General features: G+C 38.9%; 3 protein-coding genes across 5 annotated transcripts in view; 1 reads left to right on the top strand and 2 right to left on the bottom strand.

Annotated features, from left to right (window-relative positions):
• LOC105284132 (proto-oncogene tyrosine-protein kinase receptor Ret) overlaps positions 1-12,315 on the top strand; it is a 52,217-nt gene extending 39,902 nt beyond the window's left edge. The window contains exons 12-20 of one of the 2 annotated variants that reach the window (XM_020033220.2): positions 283-486; positions 713-815; positions 2,487-2,655; positions 6,721-7,028; positions 7,903-8,110; positions 8,396-8,525; positions 8,975-9,176; positions 9,954-10,132; positions 10,397-12,315. In XM_020033220.2, coding sequence (XP_019888779.1) covers positions 283-486; positions 713-815; positions 2,487-2,655; positions 6,721-7,028; positions 7,903-8,110; positions 8,396-8,525; positions 8,975-9,176; positions 9,954-10,132; positions 10,397-10,818 — 1,925 coding nt within the window. In that variant the 3' untranslated portion in view covers positions 10,819-12,315. The remainder of the gene's footprint in view (positions 1-282; positions 487-712; positions 816-2,486; positions 2,656-6,720; positions 7,029-7,902; positions 8,111-8,395; positions 8,526-8,974; positions 9,177-9,953; positions 10,133-10,396) is intronic. The other variant, XM_011347420.3, reaches the window with a different exon arrangement.
• A 280-nt stretch (positions 12,316-12,595) lies between these two features.
• LOC105284131 lies at positions 12,596-16,479 on the bottom strand. Of its 2 annotated transcripts, XM_011347419.3 has the most exons (9): positions 16,116-16,479; positions 15,342-15,402; positions 15,101-15,250; positions 14,607-14,837; positions 14,238-14,546; positions 13,993-14,097; positions 13,736-13,893; positions 13,138-13,537; positions 12,596-12,932 (listed from the first exon to the last, which is right to left on the bottom strand). In XM_011347419.3, exons 1-9 carry the CDS (start codon positions 16,215-16,217, stop codon positions 12,703-12,705), a joined length of 1,746 nt encoding a protein of 581 aa, XP_011345721.2. In that variant the 5' UTR covers positions 16,218-16,479; the 3' UTR covers positions 12,596-12,702. The 2 variants fall into 2 exon arrangements, with proteins under 2 accessions (XP_011345721.2, XP_026825934.1); XM_026970133.1 differs by lacking the exon at positions 15,342-15,402.
• A 489-nt stretch (positions 16,480-16,968) lies between these two features.
• On the bottom strand, positions 16,969-25,101 carry LOC105284130 (homogentisate 1,2-dioxygenase). The gene is made up of 8 exons (XM_011347417.3): positions 24,261-25,101; positions 23,736-23,871; positions 22,745-22,890; positions 22,345-22,531; positions 22,077-22,256; positions 21,574-21,797; positions 21,086-21,212; positions 16,969-18,542 (listed from the first exon to the last, which is right to left on the bottom strand). Exons 1-8 carry the CDS (start codon positions 24,276-24,278, stop codon positions 18,214-18,216), a joined length of 1,347 nt encoding a protein of 448 aa, XP_011345719.1. The 5' UTR covers positions 24,279-25,101; the 3' UTR covers positions 16,969-18,213.
• Between the last annotated feature and the right edge of the window lie 1,736 nt (positions 25,102-26,837).

Genomic DNA, 26,837 nt, shown 5'->3' with positions numbered 1-26,837 from the left:
TACTTTCAAAAGCGTCAAATTCTAAAATATCCTTTGAATTCTGCGATATTAAGAAAACCCGAAATATATTAAAAAGAAATTGCCAACAGAGCCATGTTTTAAAAGTTTCCCGATTTTAAAGGACATAGAAATCGCTTTCGCGCAAAAGTTTTTCGTAAAAAGATTTCGTGTTACCGTCGACTCATCGAGAGCTTTAAAACCATTGAAGAGAGATTAGCATAGTGCTCGTCTCTGAGAGGCACTCAATCGATCTTAGAACGCGAATCCTGTTCGCGTTTTCAGCCGACGTTCTCTTCGCTCACGTGAACAGTGGTGGCCGCGGCATAAAGAGTGGCATGGATGCCTGTTCCTGTAATGATCTGCTGCAATGCACCTGCGGACTCGACACATTTCGACAACAAGGAAACAAGGTGCCTGGTGGTGCTAAGAAGGAACGACTCGGCTCCGGGAAACCACGGGATCGAGAGAACGAGGTCGCACGCAAAGGTTGGTCGCTCCTTTTCTCTTATCTTTATTATTTTCTTCAATCACGTATTTTAAATTCATAATATCGTAATATAGTGATAATAAGAGAAATATGTACAGTAAATATATAGTAAAAGCACGTCTAAGCACAATTGTGACTTTTACTTTATTGAATAATAATAACTCTTAATAATAACTTATATAATCTAAATAGTAATTTAATAATAATTCCTTTACGTTGTTGCAGCATTCAGCGGGCCGTGCGGACCTACGTGCATGATGGGCGTCCTTGGGTCCAGTCTATTTGTGCTTATAGTGATTGTGGGATCATTCGTCACGTGGAGATACAAGTAAGATATTTAAAAGATGATTTACATTTATATTGGAATATCTCTTCGATACAATTTCGAGATTTTATGCAACATTAGCAAAAAATTATATGAGCTTTTCAAAATCACATAATTTCTGATTAGAAATTTTCCTTGCATGAATAGGAACATGAATTGATAAGTAAATTTATGTTTTATTTCATTCTCGCGCACATAAAACTTAATAATAATAGTTATTGGTTTCTTATCTATTGCATTAAACTTGTTATCTATTGCTAGATTAAAATACGATGAAGAAAAGTTGCTTTAAGATAATCTTACTGGTAGTAGGATTTAAGAGACATTAAAGGCTTTCGAGGAAACTAATAGTGTTACGATATAAGATGGTGGAACGTGACAATGTCTTGTTAGAAATTTTGGTCTGGATGGTCTTGAAAGGATTTGGTGAACCGTTGCTCCTAGAGCAACAGCTTATGTAGAGCTTATCGGCTTGAGCTTTATGCTTACGAGGAATTAAGACATTGCGAAGTTTGCAGTTAATCGAGATTTCGTGATTTAGTTACTTTTTACTGACTTGCCAGAGCATAGAAGGCAAAGAAGATTTTGTATACATTTGATACAAAACACGTGAAAATTGATGCATATTCATCGTTTAAATACAAAAAATGTTAAAGCGTCAAGTGACGCTCAGATATTAGATCTATAACGTATAAATTTCGAACATTGCCAACGAAATAAGTTTATCGCTCTGCATTTTATTACCAGTCGTATAAACTTGTTTTTACATTATGTTTATGTTATTTTTTTATAAGTTTTCAAGAAATCTATGACCGAAGTCAAAAGCACGAGAGGAAAGAATGTGTTTGCTTGAGTCATGCGGAAGTAAAGTCGAACTCATCGGCGAGGGATCTCTCCGACAGAACGAAATTGCGGAAGTTTCAGCGCGATATGCGCACTGTGACTGCACGTTTCTTTACGTTTCCGCAGTTAGCAATCTGTTACTTCCTCTTTTATTCTTTTTACGATCCTCTGAAATTATGCTATCCGCGACTGTTTTACATTAGAAATATAGCATAATAATTCTATTATTTTTTCCAACAACAATTTTGAGTTAAAGAGGTGCGCAAAGTTAGATATCTACGTAACTGAAAATTTAGCGTACCATTTTTGTCAAAAAGAAATTTCTATCAAATTAATGAAAGAAAAACACGAAAGCACTCGTGTATGCAGTACAAACTGGTAAACGCGTAAGCGTTCAAAACTTTGGTATTTGGGTCAATGTCCATTAGCATTGCTTTACGAAAGTAACTAGTAACTATAACAGCTACAACTAAGCAAGCTTCTGCTAAGCTGCACTAAATACATCCTCGAATAATAGAATCGGAAAGAGAAAAACGAAATATATATTATTTTCTGCGATAATAATTAAATGCAATAATCTCTTTCTTATTATACCGAAACATTTGAAAATTTACTAATCTGATTCCTGTATAAAAGATTCATGAAAGATTAGACTTGTTAGGCTTAATAATGACTTTCGTAAGTAACTTGAATTAATTTACATTATTGCTGTAATTAATGATGAGGTAGATTAATCCAACACCGCAAGTTATGCCAGGTCGCTTGATAAACCGAGATAGTTCTATGAGCCAACACGGCCCGTTTTCCGCATCACGATATTCTGCGTTCCAGAATGGCCGCGAAGAGCGCTCGACGGGAATGCAAACACAGGGTAGACGATGCGGCAAATGGTATTGGTATTTTGCCGTCCGACTACATCGATCGCGGTGATGGTCTCCTGATCGGTCTAGACACCTTCACGGCGGCGAATCGTCATCTATTGCTGCCCAAGACATACCCGGTAAGATGCTATTAATTTCTCTGTACAACATTAGAGTTATACTATTTACAAAATTTACGAATGTAATAAAATAAGACATTTTTACAATTTACGAGCTTTTATCTTATTCTTTATTGAAATTTTTAATTAGAACTGATATAAGTTTAATGAACAATTTTCAAGAACATGAAAAGTAATCTGTAGTTATTCGTAGTGATAAAAATGTCACGATCTGACATGAAACATATACCTACTTTCTTGTTTACAACAATGAAAATTGAGCTCGAAATTATGTAGTTTGATCCCCAGTATATTCTCAAATCGACGTTACCTAATATGGCCTACAAAGTTTCAGAAAGTTTCTTATTACTTCAGCGTTGATATTATACTCTTAAGTCGACGCTATCTAGCCACCACAGGATTGAAACTTTCCGGTGAATACGAAACAAAAAGACATTGTTTAATAGTTCTTTAATAGTAATAAAATTCCTTTCTTCGCGATTCGCTTATACACGAATTATTTATGGAAAATCTGGAAGTAGATTAGTTTTAATTTTGCAACTTGCGGATAAAGATTATTCGCTTTAATCATACAATAATTACACAATAAATCTAAAACAAAATTATTTGAATATTCCTTCTACATGGAGGTATTCTCTATCCTTTCCTACAATTTTATTTTCTCGTCTTTTTGTCTCCACAAGAGAGGTAAGTTCGTTTCATTTAAAATGCAGCGAACGTGCAGCTGAGAAAAAAAATAACCTAATATCGTTGAGTTCTTTTACGTAAATATTATAAAAGAATAATTTTTCGTTATCTCTCTGTTCTCTTTATTAATGTTTTAATCTATGCTTTTAATAAAGTCGGTTTGTATATGTGCCGGTGGACCAAGTTACAATCGTCAGCTGCAGTAAACTGCAGTTGTACTTTTATTTTCCTTATTTTCTTAATACGTTCCTATGACGACCCCGTACAGCAGCCCGACCGCCACACTACGCACTGGGAGCGCGGGCCTTATCATCCCCGCGAGCAATGCGAACCGCAAGTGCCGCTCGCGGGGGTGAGAAGACCCGTACTCGCGCCGCGTGGTGCGACCGGGCTGCTATCTGCTAGGCGCACGGTCACCACAGTTCCCTTTTCATAAAAAAGAAAGGTCGCCTTTACCCGCACCTGCACTTCTAGAACAACACGATATGCTGGCTTCTCTGCAATCCCGTGGTCACTTGCGGCACGTGATGCATCTCGCATGTGCGTGATGCACCATGTGTTAGCGTGCAGCCGCATAATCCCGCAAGTAGCAGCGTGCTAAAGCGCGTAAGCTCCCTGAAGCTTTCCGCGCGGAGAAGCGCGGAGAATCTGGTAATCGGTTCTCAGAATCTAAACACGGCCCGGAAACTCGGTCAAGTCCTCGCGTAGTCTTCAAGTCTGCCCGGAATAATTGGCGAGAAACGCCGCTGCTCACTCACTAATCTCTCGGAAGTGCATTAAGTCGCGGAAGACAACCACGTTCTCGCAAAATCAATGTCGCATTCTTGCCCTCGGGAGAATCGTGTACATGAAGCCGTGGCTGACGATTGACTTGTGTGTGAAAAGACGGAAGATTACAGAATTGCTTCAATTTAATTAAAGTTTGAATTCACCGAAAATTTTGAATATTCTGCAAATTTCGGAAATTTCAGCAATCTTGTAAATCTCGAGAATCCAGTAAATCAGACATTTTCAAAGAGAGTTTGAATCTGCGGATTTCGCAGATTGTATCGCTGTACTAAGGGAAACCTCGAAAGTAAAATACCTCGTCCGTATTTTATTACTTGCTATTATTTCATTTTACCACTTCTTGGTCTACCGGAAAAGCTCGTCGTAGTTTCTCATCATTCCTCACTGCTGACGATTTCCGATATCTCGAACATTCGCATGCTTTACTGCGTGCCATCCGCGTGCTTCGGCCGTAAATAACAGCCCTGGCACGTACAGGCACATACCCTGTAATTCACGTAGAACGAAATATGCAAAGGGAACCTTATCCGACTGCCGTGAGCAGCCCCGATCATGAAAACTTTTTAGAGTGGAACTCTCGTATTTGCTCTGAGACTTATCCCGAATCTGAAGTTCGTCACGGTGTTTCCCGCATCTCCAGACAATTCTCGAAACTGTTTGGCGTAATTAACGATGCTCGGGATTACGAGGGTCATCAGAATTTTTCACACGCGGTCTTCTTATCAGAAGAATCTTGTTACGCTGATTTTGCTTATTCCGTAGAACGATTTTAGTGAGTTTAATGAAAGAGATTTCGTTTTCTATATTTTTCTTCTTCCAAACTTCCAGTTGAATAGGACGCAAGTGCATCTCATTCACATTCCATTGCATCTCGTTCAAATGCAGAGAAAATTTGAAATTTGCAAGTCAAACGAAAGCATATACGTCAAAATTACAAAATTTCTTATATATGCAATATTTCTAATATCGTATTCATGTAACATTATCTTTGAGGTATATCTTGTGATGTTAACTCTGGAGTTAAGAAAACATTTCTTATATAAATTTTCTATCCTCGCTTTTCTCTTGAAAAACTGGAGAGGCGCATTTTATACCTCGGGGTATCCGCAATCGAATAAAAGAACGTATACGGCAAAAATGTCGATAAAAGAACAAGTAGAGCTGTGAAACGTCAGCAGAGAGAATTCGTGATATTTCTATTCTTCACGAGGTAAATTCTCCTCGGAGCGACAGCAAGATAAAGTCGTCGTCTTTATCCGATGATGCTGAAACGAAGGTGATTCTAACGTGGCGTGCATGGTTCAGTAAAGAGTGAGTTTATGTAACACGTAAACCCTTTTGTGACGCATGCGTAACTCATCGTAAGCACCTTCTCGCGTCGTATAAATTTTGTCATCAGAACTTGGACGAGAGCAGAATTAAATTTCAAGATTTCTCGTAATCTTATCGCGCGAACGTAATCAAAGCCGAGAAATTAATCCGCCCTGATTAATACTGGATCTCTTTGTGCAAATTAGATTGTAAGTGACTTTACTAGATGGTTTCCTCGCAGCATATAATTCAAGTACGTACAGTAATCTTGAAGTGTGAAAAAGAAAATCAAAGCTACTCTGAAATCACTCTGTTTCGTAATGACTCGTATCCGCGTATTTTCCTCGCGATGGAAAATTGCTACCAGCCCTCGAATGAAAGCCTTCTGGTCGAAAGTGTAAATATGTAGGTGCCGAGAGTAACGCGGAGACGCCACTTTCATAAGTGAATATCACGGTGTTACAAAATTCATGCGTCATGAGTGTATCGGTAAAAGTGGTTCGACCATCTGAAGAAAGAATTCAGTTTTCCGATATCGATTTTTTACATTATACAGCAAAGTATAAGAAGTGTTCAATCCCGTCGCGTCTTCGCAGACGTGATCTTTATTAACGATTTATTTCTAAATTTATTTAATCGAATTTATCTCTACGAAATTGATCATGCTATTTAACAGAGATCTTGCAACGAAATTCTCAATGGAAAGCACAATATACTATGGACTTTGTGGTGCTAATTTGGAACGGCATCTCTCATTAACTACGTGATCTTATTATTATCCCTGAACCGTCGGTTAATTAAATATCCGTTTGCGACCTTTGCCAAGGCAACTCGTGCAAAGCAATGCGAGCAGATATCCTCTAACCTGGAAACACGTTCCAGCGAACTGTAATGTCAGATTAGAAGTAGCGGAGTTTTTATCGCATCAAGGCTTTATTAATTGGTACTCGCGCTCACCATTTTTGCTCCGGATCTTTTGCGTCGTTCTTTGTGTATTACAAAGAAAGAAAGCATATGAGAATTAAAGTAGATAAAATGATATAATCAAATAATATAACCAATCAACCAGTACTATTAAATACAAATTAATTAATAAGGAACATATGATATAACATAAAGATACTATTTTTCGACAACTAAAAATTTTTCAATCTCGTAAACAGGAATTAGTTGTGATTAAATTGATTATTTATTAACCGAAGCAAACATGCGCATGCAAGAAAATTAATTAATTACAAGAACATCTAAATTCTGAATTTCTTCTCGTCGTTGTTTTAGCCGGATCCGAAATGGGAATTCTCACGATCGCTCCTGAAGATCGAGCAAGTTCTAGGCGAGGGTGAATTCGGACGCGTTTTGCGCGCCAAGGCTATGAACATCGGTGGGGTGCCTGGTCCCACAACCGTCGCAGTGAAGACGTTGAAGGAGGACGCGTGCGCTTCCGAGCTGGCGGATCTGCTGTCCGAGTACCAGCTCCTGAAGGAGGCACAGCATCCGAATGTAATCCGGTTACTGGGAGCCTGCACGACGCCGCCAGGAGCGCCTGTCTACCTCATCATCGAATTCGCCGAATTTGGCTCCTTGCGGTAAGTACGCGCTGTGATATATTCGACCGCCATCCCACAGTTATTTATGGCCCTTCCGTTCCACGAGTTTCTAGTCTTATCGATAAGGGTCCCGCCATGCCGACTGGAAATCGACGCGATTCCGTTAAATCTGACGAAATTGATCTTACCTTTCACGTGGTCGATTCTAGCTTTCATCGTCATAACGCAAAATGATACGTGCCTTGTCAACTTTAAAGCATTTAAATCATTTGTAAATTTTCTACTTTGATAATATATTAAAAAGATATTAACGTTGATAGAGCTTATAATATAATCATTGTTAATTATATAACATCTATTTAATATCGGATTTATTCTCAATATTACATAAATGTGAATAATACATTATTAATATATTCAGATTAGATTAATGCATTATTTTAGAAAATTAAGTAGATTTTTATTTGTTAAGTCGTTTATGTTAGTTTAAATAAATAGTACACGTTAAGCAAGCTCGGTATTCGGTACGGTATTTTCATTTCCCGTTACGTTCCTGAGATAGCATCAAAAGTCGTAGCATTTTACCCCATTTATGCCAACGATGTCCCCATATTCCGCCTCTAAATGAACGGCGTTGCAACACGGTCGACTTATAAACGCGGAAACATCTCCGGGAATTTATACCGCGACGCGGAATTCCGCTATGTAGAATTCCGCCATAGTCGGGACAATAACCCGCGCCAGACCTGTTGTGCCTTATAATTAAATTTTTCTTCGAGTACGGCGCACATCAAGCTGCAGGCCGCGTTTGAAGTCATTATGATCCAGTTGCTCAGGAACGGATACAGATTATTGATCAATTTCCCGGATATTTCCCCCGTGACTTGTAGTATAAATTTACACGAAATTTCAGCAACTATCTGAGACGCAATCGACACTTGGAGCCGGAAAGCAGAATTCCCTGCTCGATGTCTCTGGTTTCCACCTCGCCGATCAACCCCGGCGAGGAGGAACAGCAGTGCGCCGATAATGATGCATCGAACTGCACCATAACGCCGCGCGATATTCTATCCTTCGCTTGGCAAATCAGTAAAGGGATGGCATACCTTGCTGATATTAAGGTACTTTGAAATTTTCTTCATCTACGAAGTTACGAACGTTCAATTATAAAAATGCAGTATTTTTAAAATATTTCAAGCAAGAGTGTAACATACAATCGCTAACTAAAAGTCAGCAAACTAAAAGTTCCCGCGGCAAATTGCGCATTAACTTTTGTCGTAACTTTGTTAATGCAATTTAAAGGACATGATTCCGACTGCGTTTCTACGGAAGAGAATACTAAAGTCGCAGAATCATCTCGACGGTCGCGTCATTAGTAATTAATCAAAGTTTCTTCCACGCCGCAGTTGGTGCACCGAGATCTCGCGGCGAGGAATGTCTTGCTCGCCACCGGCAAGGTCTGCAAGATTTCAGACTTCGGTTTGACTCGCGACGTGTACGAAGACGACGCGTACTTGAAGCGAAGCAAAGGACGAGGTAAAATGATTCACCAATTAAATTTTCCCATTGCAATTTGATACTCTTAGATTTCTCTCTATAGTCAAATCATCACTAAAATATCATTATAGTATCGCAATAATTAGTAATATTTTAATCAACCATTTCTGTTAGCATTCGTTGCAATTAACAATACTAGCAAAATTTAATTATAAATGGAAAATATGTAAAAACATCAAATAATATTATATAATCACGAATCTTTGCTAACTTTACTAAAACAATTTATGAAATGTGCAACTGGCAATGAAAAGATTAAGTGCAGTATTGCAGGTAATGTTCTTGTAGCAACCTTGATAACTAACGACCCTAATTCAACGCGACGTACTAATCCGCTCGTAATTCTACCTCGGCGGATTCGCAGGAAAAACACCTTTAATGACTCGTACTCCGCGTTAACCGAGGTTTTACGATTGGTGTGCTCGCAGTGCCCGTAAAATGGATGGCACCGGAATCCCTGGCCGACCATGTGTATACCAGCAAATCGGACGTTTGGAGCTTCGGCGTGCTGCTGTGGGAGTTGGTCACGTTAGGAGCCTCGCCGTATCCCGGAGTGGACGTACATAATCTCTACAATCTGCTGAAGACTGGCTATCGTATGGAAAAGCCGCCCAATTGCTCCCAGCAATTGTAAGTACTTAACAGCGTCATCTCCTTTGGTTCGCTTAATGCGTTCTCACAAAGATTACTATTAAAGTTAATTTCGGTAATTTAGTTCGCGGATTACCGTCCGAACAGAAATTACTTCTAATGCCTCCTAGCATAACGATTATCCTCTTCATAGCTGTTCGCTCGTGAATAAAAATTGCCTTCTATAATTGTTCTTCACAGTCGTTTGTAACAAAATTGCATTTTTTTCAAGCGCAATTTTTCCGAGCTGGCCAACTAGTTAATTTAATAAATTTAATCGACGCTGCTAAAATGGGATCACACATCGTTCGTATGATATTCATAACTATGAGAGACTCGCGTGTAATTACTGTCAAAGAGAATTCATTATTGCAGTAGCGTGACTTCGCGTAGCACGTGAAGCATTCATCTTCATGAAGATTACATCGCAATACTGCGAAGAGTCAACCTCAGTACATGATGTGCGGTGTTTCTGAATTAGTGATACACGCGATACGAAAGGAAGTAGTAATTTTTTTTTATATAAAGATGACTCGATTTTCGAGTACGACTTGGGCGCACGGCCCATTCAATTACCATTGCTGAAACTACACCGTTGGAACAGTGCCAGGCTAGAATAAAGTGGGTTAACTTCCCCGCACGTCATAAAGCATGCCGTAAAAGTATATTCTTGCTTATGCAAGTGGAAGATCAAAGTCATTTTCTATCTTTACAACCTGTAAGAGAAAAAAAAATTTTTTATTTGCTGTCTATCTAAGGAAATACATTTATTTGCAGGTATAAATTAATGGTATCTTGCTGGCATCTTGAGCCCGCCATGCGACCGTCTTTCAAGGAACTTACCAGTCACTGGGAACGCATGTTGGAGGATGGTGTCGAGTATCTCGATCTCAATCCACGAACTGTTCATAATCAAGCCTATTTTACGTCTCTACATACCTTGGACAGCGCAAATAGTAAGCGAAATGATTTGACGTTTATACATAATTTTTAACCAGATTTTCAATTAATTTTAATATTTTTAATTATATATATTTCTCTGCAATTATTTTTAATAATTTTAGTTGTGATAATAATTACCGTGCATTTCAATTTCAACCAATTTTAGATGAATTTTAATATTTAAAATTGACTTTAAATGTCTACTTTGAACTTTTGCAATCGTTGCTGATTAACTTTATTCTTGACAAAAATAAACTGATATTAAATTTACAAAATAGCTCTCAAAATGGTTCTAGATTCTGGTAATGATCAGACGGACAACGGAACTGGCAGCAACTTGAAGACGGACACAGTTAACTATCTCGGCCGAATGTCGTCCGAGCCGGTCACTAAATGCGACAAGGTGGACAAACTGCAGGCTCTCTGGCAACCGACCGTGGCATCTTTCCCCGAGGAAGCCATGAAGTCTCCCTACGTGAACGAACAACCCGCAAGTCTGAACGCCAATCACTATGAAAGCCCGATAAAGCTGAGGAACACTAGCGTGACGAGCAACAGCGAGAATGACCTCAGAACATCTACTAATGAACGTCCTCAATCCTACATCGACATGCAAGGAAAGAAATCATCGCAGATGGAAGATCTCTTGGTCTTCAGTAGCATAGATGATGACAAGAGCGACAATAACGTGACGAATTGATCGCAGTAATCTCCTATTGGATATTTGACAAATGAGAAAATTCCAAAATTGGGAGATACATTTAGCTTCCGAATCTCGACATGTCTCCGTTGTCCTGAGGCAGACATACGATGTATGAAAGAAAATTAGATGGCTGAATGGTGAAGCGACTGACGATTGTGAGAGGAGAATATTTATTTGACGGGAGAAGAACGAGAGAGAAAGCTGCGCAATTGGAAGCGAATGGTGCGAATGAAAAGAGAAACGTCATTCGTTAATGGTGAGTCGCAGAAATTGCGACGACGATACAATGGGAAAAATGAGAATTTGCTGAATGAATGAAGATTTGCTAAAGTGGCAGGAGTTTATAATAACTCCGCAGAGTCGGATAAATTAATACTTAAAATACCGCAGAAGGAATTTTTGAGACAAATGAGCGAAGCGTTCTACTCTGCCACGCAGAGCAAAAGCGAATTAAATCGCGCAAAGCGGTTGCTATACCAAATATAAATTATAGTAATTAATTTACCCTATTTTTATGTACTTAAAATCGTACGACGTACTGTCTGTCGACCATCATTGATAATACCGCTTTTACTACTACTATGAATAATGATAGTCACGCATTATAATCATTCGTGCGATTTCTCAAGACGATCATCGAGTTTTTCAGCATTTATGAATTTTCTGTACATCATACTATGCAACTGTGATGAGATTTGAGTAGTTGCTCATGAGAATGACAAATTTACTTACGGTCTGCGAATACCATGCAGGGTGTCCCAGACGCTTGCTTTCTAGTCATTGTTGACAGTTTTAATGATTAGCAAATAGATGATAAAATAATTTTAAGCAATACTATTATTTAACAAAACTTTTATTCGCAATATAAAAAGTGGGAGATATTAATGTGCAAAATTAAAGAATTGTAAAATTGTTTTCCATTAAATTTTCTTTCGACGAACGTTCGTGCGACTGTGAGGTTGCACAGCGGACAGGACACCCTGTATACAGTGCTATCGATTTGAAATTTAATCACATCACGCTTCCTTTGAAACGAGATACTTTCTATTGTCGCACCAGCTTTTGTGGCTTTCGTGTGCTCGACGCAACAAAGCAGCAGATCGCACGTCGCAAAGATCAGAACGGAATGTAAGAAAAATGTAATATTTTTACGCGAGACGCGTGCGTGTGCTCCAGTTGGCACGATGGCATATCCGAAAAAGAAGAAGACTGTGTTTTACCGTACCTCACCGAGAATGAAATCGTCCCTTTTATATTTACATATGTACAAACGCAACACATTCCACACGGTTAGCCTAGCCATCTATCGTACGAGTTTTACGATATGATTTCGACTTATATCACACGTTCAATGTTTCTTTTCTCGTTACTCTCCGACGCGTTAAAAGAACTCACGTGATATCGAGCACGCGCGTCACGAGATGGTTGATATTTGTGCCATATTATTTTCTTGTAATTAATATATTATGAAACGTATATAAGAAAATTCAACGGAATACTTTTTTATTATTGCTATCTTACCTGGTCCCCAGTAGCGCTTGAATATTCCAATTTTCATTAAAACGATGATCTGAAAATTGGAGAGAAATTAAGAAAAAATTTAGAACAAGCGGGAGAATTTAAGGAAAGGAATATAAGATAGTATATGACGATACACAATGTAAAAATATTTCTATTAAATTATAATCTAATTATGCATTAAATAGAAATTTAAATTGCAGGATACACGAAGAAAGATTTGATAAGAAAGGCATATAAATACGCGAATGCAAGATTTATGTAAAAATTATTCTTTATTCAAATCAACTATCGTCAGATGTAAAATCACATGACAGAATTCTTTACAAACTATTCTTACGCATATAAACAAAAAGTAAGAAATCACAAGTTTAAATTATCGATGCGAAATTCGCCATCATTCCTCGTGGGATTGGAAGCAAAAGCCTCTCCCTCGCGGTTCTCGCCGAGCAAATTCAGCTCGTCGATGTTCGTCGTGAAAGACCGGGGTATGACGTCGCCGTCCGGCGTATCGGGCCTACGAGTCTCGACGGGTCCATCGACAACGTGATCCGTAGTTTCTTGCACAACAATTGCGGGTGGCAACAAGTCATCTGAAAGAAATTCAATGTGACAAAACATAAAATAAAATTGGTTCAATATAAACAATGTAAACTAAATAAGTGAAATACTTTATAACAAATAAATCAAGACGAGGAATCAGCTGGCTGATGCGCGCACGCAAAAAGCAAAAAAGCAACGACCGACGGCGTCGTAATACAATCATGAAATTGCTCAACCGTAGCAGCCGCAACTTACCAGTTTCCTCGGTGTTTCTCGTTGCACCGCCGGCTCCATCCTCGTATATCTTCGTTGTGGCATATCTGATGCTCTCCAGCAGCTCCCTGTCCGAGGCCGTAAGGAATTGCATACAGCTAATACCGTGGATTGTTCTCACAAGCTTCATCAGGTCCTCAGGCATGCGGAACTTCTTGAAGACCCGCGCCTCCTCCGGTATATGGTCGGGTTTGCAGTACGGCAAATGTACCGCGTAGTATCGCTTGTTTCTCTGCGGGTAGTTCTCCTTCAGCAGTCGTAAGAGATGATTGTCCACGTTTCGATAGACGATCGCGTCGGATTTCACGGAAGTCGTCGGGGACGTCGCAACGAGCACGATATCCGCCGCTTGAAACGCGGTGTTGCACCAGAGCCCCGGGTCCTGCAATTATATCGAAATTGTCTTGTTAAATTGCCGTGACATACAATTCATGTAGATTTTTATTGTGTTTTTATTGCTAATTTATTAATTTATTAACAAAAAATTCCGCTTATTATTAATACACACGTTATTTTAAAAACAAGGTACATGCGCCTACTGTTATGAGCGTTGCTATTTTTTACTTGTAGATTTACTCACTTTGCTGGCGGTTTCCGTGATGTCGAACATGTCTATCATGGCGTTAACGCTGCAGCATCGCAGATACTTCGTCAATTCCGCCATTACATTCACATGTGCTGGGTGAGTTGGTGAATACACCAGCAAGCAATTCGGCCTCCTTGCCATTCTCTTTAAAACTACAAAATTACCCACATAAAAAAATTATTTTATTAGAAATATTATTAAGGTGTAGAAGAGATAGAAGAGATATAAAATAAAAGATAAAATATTCTCACCTCTCTTTCTATAAAGTTTAAACAGGTGGTACAGCGCGTACAACAGAACAGGTGGTATCCATATCAAACTGATGATCATAATCAGCAGTCGGTGGGATACTTGTCCTGCAAAAATTCGACGGCGTCACAAAAGAAACCAACAGTACAAAAATTAAAAAAAAACATTAAAAAATAAAAGAAATAAACGAAAAACATTAAAAAATAAAAGAAATAAAAAGACCAAATATTTAAATGGAAAATCGTACTTATGTGTATGTATGGCGATGTGCTATTCGCACAGCCGCCTTCGCCACACTCGGGGTGCAACGCCGCAACCTTGACGTAGTACACTCCATCGGGCGCCGAGAAATTGAAGCGGACATGCTCTCCGTTCCTGTTGGCGGAAATGATCGTGCTGACCACCGCTGATCCTGTATCATTGCTGACCAGCCAGACCTTGTACTGCGTCACGTTGTATCTCGGCGGAAGTGGTTGCACGTGTACCACCAGATTCGACGAGTCCGACACGTCCACGTATATAAAGGGCGTGAACGCGTCAACTTGGATACCTTCCTCTAAAAGATTCAAATCGGTGATTAGCAGATCAGTAATGCAAGCAAGAAGCAAAAACCTACCGATAAGTCCATGCTGCGGCACGTAAAACACGTATTTCCTGCTGTACGTATGATCCTCGTCGTTCACGAGATATTCCAAACGGTATGCAGACCCTTCAAAGGCCGCGTCGGAGAACGGGCACGACACGTAGAAGTCCTTCAGCGGCGGCTGACTGGCGTTCCTGTAGAGCTGTACGTGCCGACACGCGTTCTCGTTCTTGTTACCGATATTTTGATAACGCGTGACTAATCCTGCAGTTGAATACTTGAATAGCTTGGCATCGCAAGACAAGGAAGATTTAATTCAATCAACAATGTAATAAAGAAGAGATTGGCTGGTAAGAGTCTCAATCGTAGGAAGTTAAATGCCTCAATTGCGTTAAATGTGCTGAATTTGACTCTTAATTGGCCTCTTGTTGTCGACTGAATATTTGGGAATTTAATTATGTGCGATTTAATTAAATATCGCAAATTTAGGATAATGTTTATTCGAGTGGATGATAATAGCTCCTTACTGTGAAAATTGACGTCTGAGACCGACAAATTGAACGCAGTCACTTTTCTCTGGGCGTCAAAGTTCATCGCATACGCGTGCAATGTAAAAATTCCGCCGTTATACTGCTCAGATGATTTTTCATCAGCGTCAAACTTTAGCCTTGTGCAATCTAAAAAATTATACAATAACCGATTTCATTAGTAAAGTAAGTCTGATAAGAATGTCTGTAAAGAATGCCATTGCAAGCTACCATTCCATACCTTCCCCCCTTTGTACTCGCGTTAGCAGACATTGGAAACCCGATATTGGTTCCAGATCAGTCTAAAAAAATGAGAACGAAATAAAATTATTGCATTTCTGCCTACATGGAACACCCATCGCTGATAATTGAAAGTTCACGCGAGATACAGCGAAGTTACGCAAATTGATAGTGACAGTTAGAGATAAGCATTCTCCAGATAAGCCTTTATATTTTAAATCTTTTACTATCAGTTGTGTACTTGCGTAATGGCAAGCAACAGCCCATATCTATATTATCGCTCAATCCGCACACAATCACACACCGGAATTAACAGTAATTTAATTGAATCGATATTAATCATGTCTATATATATAAACAACAATCCCTGCGTATGCATCGCGATATATCTACATATTGTCCCAAGATAAGGCGGAAACAACACTCAAAATGCCAGATTGGAAAGCAATTTTAAAAAACAATAAGAAAAAAAATGAGTAATGACTAAATAATATGTAAAAAATGAGAAATAAATAAATAAGATAATAAATAAAAAAAGAGAAAAAGAAACTCGTATAATTGATTTCCACTTGAAAGCAACTAATAAATTCGTTAAGCGATCGACGACAAGGATGAAGGGAGCAAGGATGACTTGCAGGACACCCGGTACGTGAAATCACAGCTGCGAGGGCGGAGCTGGAAACCGTTGCTCGAATCGGGCCTATGCAACACTTGCAGCAACATCACAACAACGTTGCTGCAAATTTCATTTGCTGTATGGGGAGATGACACTCACCAGGTTCTGGCAGTAATCTGGATAACAATACGAAGCGGCGTATCCGGTCGGCAGACACAGGACGATCGCGGCCACGAGGAAGCTGCGGATCGTCCCGCGCATCTTTGTGTTTACTCGTTACGCGGTGCTGGCGATGCGTAACGATGACGTTCGGCGGGCTGCTGCTGCACGTGTCACCGACCTCGACATGTCAAACACAGCCCCCACGTGGTCTCCCACGGCTGATCGCTGTTGGCCGATGTCCGGTCTTACGTACCAACCACGTGAATTCGTACGACGCAAAAGCATCCGCACATGAAACGCAAAACGGCGTCAGCAACGATCGCTTCCATTAGACGCGGGCTCGAGAACTGCGCGTTGACGTTCCTCTTGAGGAAGGCTCTGCTGGGAATGACACGTACCGCCTGGATAGCCTGGCGTCGACAAGAACGGTCCCTGCATGGCGGATCATCGATGACTCAAGCCTGGACTTGAGACCAGCCAGTGAGGATCATCGCGATTAGCGAGCAGGACGGAGAACAAAACGATTGTCACGTAGTTTCATGCGAATCACACGTGTATCGATAATGCTTTCTCTTGAAGTCACAGTAATTTTATTTTGATTGTGATTTTATTATTTCTTTAGCTGCAATGCGCGTATGTATATTGCAGTATGCGAATAATAATTCGATTCAATGTGAAAAGTGGAAATCGAATTTTTGAGATTTCGATAAGATCGAAAATAAGAACGTTGCTCTTGCGCTTGAATTAATATTAATAAACCTGAAACTGTGTTACAGATTTACAATTTAAAATTATTAAGATATATAATATTAATTTAAGATACGGTCAGAGTAAGAGAGAAAAAAACAACCATTTTATTATTAATTTTATTGCAGAAACCACAGCCATATGCGTTAGAGATAAATATCAAGTTTAAATTACAAAATTATCGCACGAATTGCGACATTGAGAAACAGCGCGATTCCTGTTTATGTTCGAAACCGGTTAAAACCCTGCCAGAACGATTTCATAAACGTCCATGCGGACGTCAGATCTCAAACATAAGATGAGATTTCCTATCGTGAATATACGCCACTATAAATATAAATTGCACATAATTGTAACATATGCTATAATGTCGAGTCAGCAATGTCTTCATAAACTTCTGTACAACATGTCGCAGTTCTTGGACGAACGTCGAAACGAAAATAATATTCTATTATTTTTATCTTATTCAACACTGAACGTTCTATTAAAAGAAATTTACAGAAATTCCAGTAAAAGAAATTTACTTTTATCGAAAATTCTTTTGCAGTCAAAGCGCGCTATCATTGAAATTTAATCGCGCCACTTCACCTAATCCCAATAATATCGATGCTCTGCGTTCATCCAAAAATTGCTTTACATTTTACAGCTTTAAAGCACCGTATTTACGCTGCGTCCTTATCTAACATATTGCACTTTCGTTAAATTGCGTACTGCAATCAGTCACGAGAACCGATTCTTGGTAAGAGGTAGATGCGATTAAGAGATTAAGATTCCTTCTACTCGGTAATATTCTGCGTGCAATCGCGATACTGCCGATGTGTCGAATTCATAATTAGTCCTAGCTGCACGCACTAGATAACTTTGCAGTTTCGCACGATATCTCTCGATAACAACTACTATGAAAGAATTTCTTAGCAGTCGAAAAGAAAAGATCATAAGGCGCGATATTTTCTCGATTGCGAAGATATCGCTGATACTAATAAACAGTGCTGTAAGTCTGTAACCATATAGCTTTGCTTTTTTAAAATAATGTCAAAATGCAAATTTTCTCGTTATTTACAATCACCCCTTAATAGCAGAAAGAGATATCTGAAATTATCTTCATAGTGCAATCGTTACTAAAATGGAAGATAAAAAATAGCGGAAAAAACGACTACTTGCCTTTTCTACCTTCATCAAACTGAATCTTCTCTCTTCTTCAGGATAACGCGCAGTCGATTAAAATAAATCACCTGATAATGATCTTAACATACAAAAGCAAGGAAAACGAAGTGCAATCACGGATTTATCTTGAGCACTGATGCGACTGATAAACACATTAAGATGACGAAACGTATGAATCGGCGCATTAAGCTGCCTTGGTCGACTTATCCACGGGATCGAAATGCTTACGTAGGCTTTGCCAGCATGTGTAATAGTTGTCGTCCAGCTTGTTGCAGAGCTTAGTGCCCCATTTTGTCAGGGCCATGCTGTACGAGGTCTCGAACATAAACGCCTGTGTGCCATCAGCGATCCGTTCCGGCATCAGCTCGCTGTTGGACGCGGTCTCGAAGCACTGTCTGTCAGGACCGTGCGGGGTCATGATGGAGTGCAAAGACGCACCTCCGGCAGAGAAACCGTCCTCCTTCGCCTCGTAACGACCCTTTATCAGCCCCATGAACTCGCTCATACAGTTTCCTAGGAATCAAACAGCGAGAGATTGGTTAGTTCTATACTTTTCACTCAAAACATAAGCTACTTTGCTTCATCATGAATAAACGGATTGAAAGAATAGATATTACATAGTTAAATATAAGAAGAATAACTAATATTAATTATTATTAAGCAAAATTGAATTTTGGTGCCTTATTTAACATCTGTCTTTAAATTAAATTCGCTTTTATTAAATTGGAGACAAATATCATCACTTTTTAAACTTATTTTACTTTCATAAGGAGATCGAATTGCAAGCAATAAAGATACTTTACATAATTTTAACCATTTAATTGAATAAATTATGTAATGGGAGATAAACAGGTAACTGTTTGGCGAAATTATTATAATTTATAAATTATTCTAATGATTCGAATGTTGCCGACATATGGATATGATTGCAGTTCAGTATGAAAACATAAATATAAGTATAAATTAAAATAAATTATGTATCATTTAAAAAATAATATCTCGAGTTAGATAAAAATAAATGTAAAAGTTCGATAATAAGTATCATTCAAAGATATCCATATTATTTCGTTCAGGTATAAATTATTTCAAGTAGTCTTTCAAACTTGTAAAAAAGCTACTCCCGAATCTCATTATGGCCTCAGCTATGCAAATCAATCTGCGAAATATTCGTATTTCAACAAGGAAGAGAGAATAATAATTTCCAGTGTGTCAATATTCATCAACAAGAAACCTCGGCGTTAAATAACAATCACGATTAAACTATAAATACTTGACATTCGGTAAGAGATTCTCGCAAAATGCATAAAGTGTTTCTTAAAGTGTCGAATGCATCATTCCAGCAGAGGATCAACTTGTATCAATTTGTTACTCATCATCATTGCCTGACATCGTCGACAAGCTGGCAAGGACGAAACGAGCATACAATGCGTCACGTCGTTAAGCGAACGCGCAACGAGATACACCGGGTAGGATCTGCAATGGAAATTCCGCGCGTTTTGCATATTATCGCTCTCTACGCGCTGCCGACTTATTCATTAACGTGGAGAATGGCCCGCGTTGAACACGGCGCTAGACCGGTTATCAAATCTTGGAGAAAGCAGCGAGCGGCGGCTACTCTTACCGGGACTCGTGTGAATTTTGAGATACGATCGTACGTGATCTTGTATTAATAAAATTGTATAGAAGATGTCAGTGCGGTTCTCTAAAAAATATTTAAAAATTCGGGTATTCTTGGAAGAATAACAGAGAACAATGTAGACGGAAAAAAATGAGGAAGAAACGTAAAGATAAATTGTTTTTGTCATTACGATTCTCTCTCTCTCTTCGTTCATGAAATTAAAATCATCATTGAATAAAGATAAACTCTTTAAAAATACATTGAAAAGTACTATTGACTCATTTCCTCATTTATCTATTATACATGGAGGCAGTGATAAAATATTAATATTTTATGACAACGTAATTTTTAATCACCTTTTGATAATTATATCTTATCTATTTCACGATGATTACTGGCTAAATATCGTGCACTAATATTTTTAATGGTCGTATAAGCACGTATTTATGCGTGCATATTCACCGACGGCGAAAGTAATAATCCCCTTATATATATGATAGCTATTAAGGAAAGCGTCATCGTCATCATCAGCTTTTGATAGGATGCCCGATAATCAGCATTAATTTTGCGATCGGAAAATACTATCGCGCGTTTAGTCCACTGTCACATTTACTTCGATCCTATAATTTTGCACGTGTAATTTCTCCGAGACGGGATACAGTCAGGACTCTTGGTTTCTCGTGGCATCCAATTACTTAACTCGTAAGGATGCGTTCTTGTCGATAGGTATCGTGCCTACGCGTCTTTCTCTTTGCACGCAACGGACTTTCTCGTAACAAGAGCGCAATAACGCAGCGAAAACATAACGACGACAACGACGACGACGACAACAACGGCGATGACGAGAGTGACCGCGACATCAAACGAAAGTGGCCCGTCCCATCTCATAATCGATCGGATCGTCGTGCTAGGAAATCGGTGAAACGACTTTGCGGAGAAAGAGACATTGTGCGGCCGGCTGCCAGGAAAAATTTCGAGTTTTCTCCGCGAGAGCTAACGCAGTTGCACAATTTTCAGGAGCACTCTTCCGGAACGAAGACGCCACTGGGTTCAACGGAACGTTCACTTAAACTTGCTGCACTTATCGATCCTTGAACGTCGATGAGGGAAAAATAAAGATTTGCTACTTCTCGAGAGCATTTCTCGTGCGCAGTGAACGCATCGTCGAGTTGGTATTTCAATTTATCAAACCTCTTGCTTTTTGCTTGAAAATAAAGATTTAAATGAGATGTAAGAAATTTTGATACTTGAAACATTCTAGTATTTGATCAATCTTATCAGGCATTATCAACATATACTTTGATACATGTTGCTAAATAAATAAATGGCACACATCTCACGTGCATGTAATAAAGTTACAAAAAAGCTATAGCGCGTGTTGGCTCTCGTTTTTGTATCTGCGCGTGTCCGAGCACCAAAAGGAATACTTTCTACTTACTATGATAATAAGGGGGTCGGAAAGTGTGCTCCTGCACGGACCATCGGGGTGGAAAGATCACGAAGTCGGCCGCGGCTGTTCCAGGCTTGTTAGTGGGACACGTCAACACAGTGAAGATGGACGGATCCTGCGGAATTAATTGGGCTATTTATTCCGAGAGTGCATCCATGATTCGCAGCAGACATGTGCAAATCCGAGCAATTCTCAAAACGTCTAAAAGATACCTATAAACTCCTTTTTTCATTACAAATATATGTACTGTTACGCTATAATTCAAACAAAATCCTAAATTCATGATTAATAGGAGTTGAAAAAAAGATAAAAAAATTTGTTGCATTTATCGAAACAATATCCTGTTATTAAAAGAAAAGTTACTTCCATATTATAAATAGAAATTTTGATTTTGTGTAAAATGATCTTTTAACGAAGATATATTTCAATTTCAAGTCTTTTTCAAATAGTCATGCATGATGAAGATGTTTACTCACGCAGTGATCGAAGGATACCGAGTTGATGACCATGAATCTATCCAGATCGTACTTGTAAGGTACATAATTGCCATGCCACGCGACCACGTCGAAGGGACTATGACCTTGATCGGCCACAAACAGCTTTCCCTGATATTTGCACACGATCTCGTAATCGGTCTCGCGATCCTCGTACCAAGCCACCGGCGTCTGAAAGTCTCTCGGACTCGCCAGGCCATTCGCTCCTGTATGTTAGCCCCGCTCATTAACTCGCTCGTTAAGGAAACATTAATTTATCGACTATTCAACGAAAGATATTAGCATTATATTATATTTTTAAGGGAGCTCTTTCTTTGTATCTTAATGGTAAGATAAATGGTAAGATAAAGATAAGATTGAGTTAATGTCATGTTCGTTAATTTATTTAATACTGGAAGAATTAAATTCCGATTAATCTCCTCGAGTTCTTAAAGGAGTTCTTAAACAATTTTCACAAGTCTTTAAGTCTTGGAATCAACGATTACCTATCGGTCCCAGATCAGGCAGTTGGAAGTGATTGTCGAAGACCTCGAGGATGTAACCCCGGGATGGACCGAAGACGGTCACAGAGAATCTCATTCCCTGCTGAATAACGCATATCTCGTTTGGTTCGCATCGCATCTTGCCGAACTCGGTGACGATTTGCAGAGCGCCCAGTTGTGGTACTGCAATCGCGAGCAGCGAATGAAATCTTCGCAGATGTATCTCCTCTTTCCCACGCAAAACAGTGTCATCTTTGTGTTCGCCACTCACCGATAAGCAAATCACCGTCGGCGTTGTAAAAAGCCCTATCCTTCATGGAAGCGTTGCAGAGATACACATGTATCGCGAGACCTTGGCGCATCTTGGGATCGCCGGCACCGCACAAAGTATGAAGACCCTCGATGAAGTCCACTTCGGGATCTCGTCGAGTCGGCACGTCGAACGTCTTCCATCTCAGCTGAAGCGCAAACAATTAGCTTCGCACGAGCTGATTCTTCAAAAAACTCGGTGGTTCGTGAACCGAAAAACTCGGCGTAAGAGATAGGATCTAATTCGATTATTCTTCATAGCATGATTTCGAGATTGAAGAAATTGAATTTAGATTTCCGAATTGTATCATTGATACACCGAACCGTTCAATCCAATGTTGTACTTATATACCTATATATACCTGATTGGGATTGGGTTGGGTCTGGTTCCAGTCGTTCGTTACGTAAGACTCGGCACCGTGGGTTGTGGCGAAGGGTCTGAACGGCTTGTGAACGACGGAAGGCCTTATTCGATACAGCCACGATCTCTTATTTTGATTACGCGGAGCTGAAAAATGAGAATAATGGTGCTTTTATGTAGCACTCATGAGAATGCGTAATGCGTTACTATCGAAATTAGTCGAATTTATTGAATCATAAATTCAGTATTGTCATAAAGAAAAGCTGGGCATTCAGGTAATCTATAGTCTGTTATAAAAATTAATAACTGATAGTTACATGTTATCGCACATGATACATCGTCACGTGTTTTTGCACTTCATCAAAATCTGATAAGTCTTGTACGTATGTAAGATAAATCACAGAATCATCATAAAAATACAGTTCAAACTAATGAAAAATATAGAAACATAACTTACATATATATTTTAATACAAATTGATATAGATTTTTAAGATACATATTTTTAAGATAATTAAAAAGATTTAACAAAAAGAACATATCTTGGACGTTTGTGTTATCTAAAATCACCAATTGAGCATATATTACGTAAAGAGAACTATAAAGTATATTATCGCAAAGAACTGCGATAGATGACAAGAAGCAAGATTTCATAATAAAGGCTTACGTAAGAAAAATGAAATATGTGCTCATTTGGTGATGTTATCAAAACGCTAAACTTAGTAATGTTATCGCTAGACACAACGCTTACATTATAAGTGGAAACTGATAGATAATTTATAAATGTCAAATCCTAATATGTCTGATTTCTTATTATAAAATAGTTCTTTTGTAAAAACATTTAACTTTTATAAAATAGAAGAATGTTTAAAAAGTGAAAGAATATCGTAATTTAAAATGTGTAATTTCATTGGAGCAAGAAATATTCTTTGAGACACATTATCCGAAGATTGTTGAAAGAGTTAAATGAGCGAAGCACGCGAGTTGACTTACCGGTGAACGCTGTTCCCGACAATTGCTCGGCGTAGAGACCATATGGACACTTCTGTGGATTGTTCTGGCCAACGGGCAGCGCTCCCGGGCATCGCTCATCCTCGCTGGAGAACTCGCAACTGAATCCCGTGAGATACTAAAAGACACGTGTCACTTCTTGCTAACACATACTATCTTTCTCTCATTAAATTAACAATTAATGTCTCATGGTATCAAGATTTTTTTAAATTTCTTTTTTAATAAAACTCCGTTCCATTCCTATATTTTATATTTTAAACGTGCGCATACACACACACACACACACACACACACACACATACACACACCTTGAGTATCCTTTAAATTCTAGATAAATTTAAATAAAATGCTTCCGTTCTGATAAAGATGCACCATAAACGATAATCCTTTTCATCGTCGAAAAAAAGACACTTGAAAGAATCCAGACAATTATGCAAAATGAAATTATAATTTGAATTTTTCCAAGAAATTACAAAATCTGTAGGAATTACACGACAGCTTCGTTACCTTAAACTCGTCTTTCATGACGCAGCGATTCCTCTTTTAGAGGGGCACGGCGTTTCTCTCCCTGGCGCGAAGTATGGAGATTTCCGTGGCACTCCCCCGTTTTATATAAACGTGGTCGTCCTTAGACAACGCACTGACAAGATCAGCATTATACAGAAAACATGTTTACTCATGTTCACGAACCAATCGGGCATGATTATTCATGTAGGCACGACTGCATTAACGACACGATCGTCTGATAGCCAGTCGAAGAGCCAGAAATTCCACATTACTACACAGAAATTTATCGTCGCGCCTCTTGTGGACGAGACGAGCCCCTCGCAGTGTCCGCAACTTGTCGGACCGCAGATCATCGAAATTTTTATCGATTCGTATTGAAATTAGCTTCTAACGTCACCACATATTTTCCATTAAAGTATCCCAAATTTTTGGCGTTCATTCCTTTGTATCAATGGAATTTTTCTCTATAACTTTCAGTTTTACTTCATGATTCCTTTAATTTCTGATCTCATAATAGTTTTTCATTCCTGAGATCCTCTCAAGGTAGAGAAAGAAGTACAATATTAATAATATATTGTATAGCATAGCATTCTTAAAAGAAAAATGGATTATATTAGTTTGTTTAATAATGCATTAGTTTATTATAGAGATTTTCTTTAACCTCTTCGGTACGAACGTCGACTATAGTCGACAGCCACGAAAGGCATGCATATGATCGACCGTCGACTGAAGTCGACAATAACCGAATGCCTTTTATTTTATTCGCTTTTTTTATTGAGTTTTAAAAATTATTTCTTTTATATTCTATTAAACATTATATTTATATGTAAACCACCCATCATAAAACACTTGTTAAACTTGTTACTTGCACGAAAGTATCTTGCGATTCTCTTGTCTCGGTTATCAAGTAATACTACGCGGCGGGCGTACCGAAGGAGTTAAACTAATGACGTGTTTGTTGCATAGTGATCAGGCATTTGATATTCTTGATTACATTCTAGTATCTTTGCAAAAGATTTATGAGTGGCCGACCTAGCAAATATCACGTGCTTCTAAGTAAATACTATTTTTCCTGCTTCTGCGGAAGTTAAACGAAGAAATTCATTCTCGAAATTTTTTTCAGATATAGATTTTTTTATGTTATTAGTCACTTAATGTCGTTTTAACATCCGCACATTTTTACTTTCACTCAATCTTATATTAAAACGCACAAACTTGCGATTTTACGATGATACGCAGATTTATAGAGATCACGAAAATTAATAAGTTTAAAAGTGTACGTACCTTTATCTGAGAACAAGCGAAATCGGCTCGATAAAGTTCGACTCGAAGCTCAATTCGATAATGTGTACTCTGTTTTACAGTACCCAACTATTACAAGCAACCACAGCATCTTTTGACACATGTATGCTCAGAAGATTCTAGACATTTATCTAATCGTTTTCACCTTGACGGTTACTTATCGGTTATCGCGGAAAGTTCGCCGACCGCGAGAAAGTTTTGCGTCACGCCAAATGAGTACGCCTCCTCGCACGTTTGGCGTAATTACGCGCAAGTTTCCATCAATCATGATTGCCACTATGACGTCTGTTTTTGCGCCGTGATTGAGGTGAAACTGAAGGAACAACCAGGGAGATGTTTAACTGCAGAATGCATCAAGTTCGCCTCACAGTACTTACGTAACCATCCAAAAATTAATTAGAAAACGATACATGTATATAATAACAATTTTAAATAATGCTTCATATTGTGTTTTATATTAAATTCTATTTCATGTCAGCAAATATATAACATAAATTTAATTTCGCTTTGCATGATGATCAAAGATAATCGCTCCAAATATTATCAGATTGCATTTGCGTACGTTAATTGACGAGAGATTGAAATCCGACATTCATTCAGATTTGAACTCGTGATTGCAATGCAGAAGATCACGCCCAATAAATAAGGCATTTGTTATAATTGCGCTCCACATTCTCGAACTTTCACCAGTACGGAGGATCCGTCATTTACTGACGACATATAACGACAAGGTAATCGCGATTGATATGTTTGCCTGCAAAAGTTCTCTAGCTTTTTGCGCTACGGAACAAAATCGAATAAACGGAATGTTCTCGCGCGTCGATCGCGATATAAGATCACGAAGCGGGAGACTGGAAATAACCGCGAGTTTAATTAAGATGCGCGGCAAATTTGCATACGATCAAGCGCTGTTTTTGCGACGACTGCGTAAAAAGAAGGAGCCTAATTGCAATATCTACCGTGGCTGGAGACAGCCGCGAAAAATAAGCCTGAGAATTTATTCGCTCGCGTTTACGTCGGCAAATAAATCGACAGAGGCAACAGAGCGTGACTCACGATCTTAGATCACGACAGGACAAATAGAACAATTTGCGAGAGTGTAATAGTGTGGCAGTGGAACAACGGTTCCTGCATGAGAGATCCTACGGGAGTATCCTGCCTCGATACATTCGTAACGAGCCTTAACAAGCCTTGACGGACACGCTAGAAAAAGCGATCTCTGCATGCCTTATTAATAAAATCCGCTACGTAACTAATATTCGCTAATAACGTTTA

This window comes from Ooceraea biroi, chromosome 6, assembly GCF_003672135.1.
Source record: "Ooceraea biroi isolate clonal line C1 chromosome 6, Obir_v5.4, whole genome shotgun sequence".
In the NCBI taxonomy this organism is placed as follows: domain Eukaryota; kingdom Metazoa; phylum Arthropoda; class Insecta; order Hymenoptera; family Formicidae; genus Ooceraea; species Ooceraea biroi.
The sequence above is the reverse complement of the archived record's forward strand: the minus strand, read 5'-3'. Positions and strand labels throughout refer to the sequence as shown.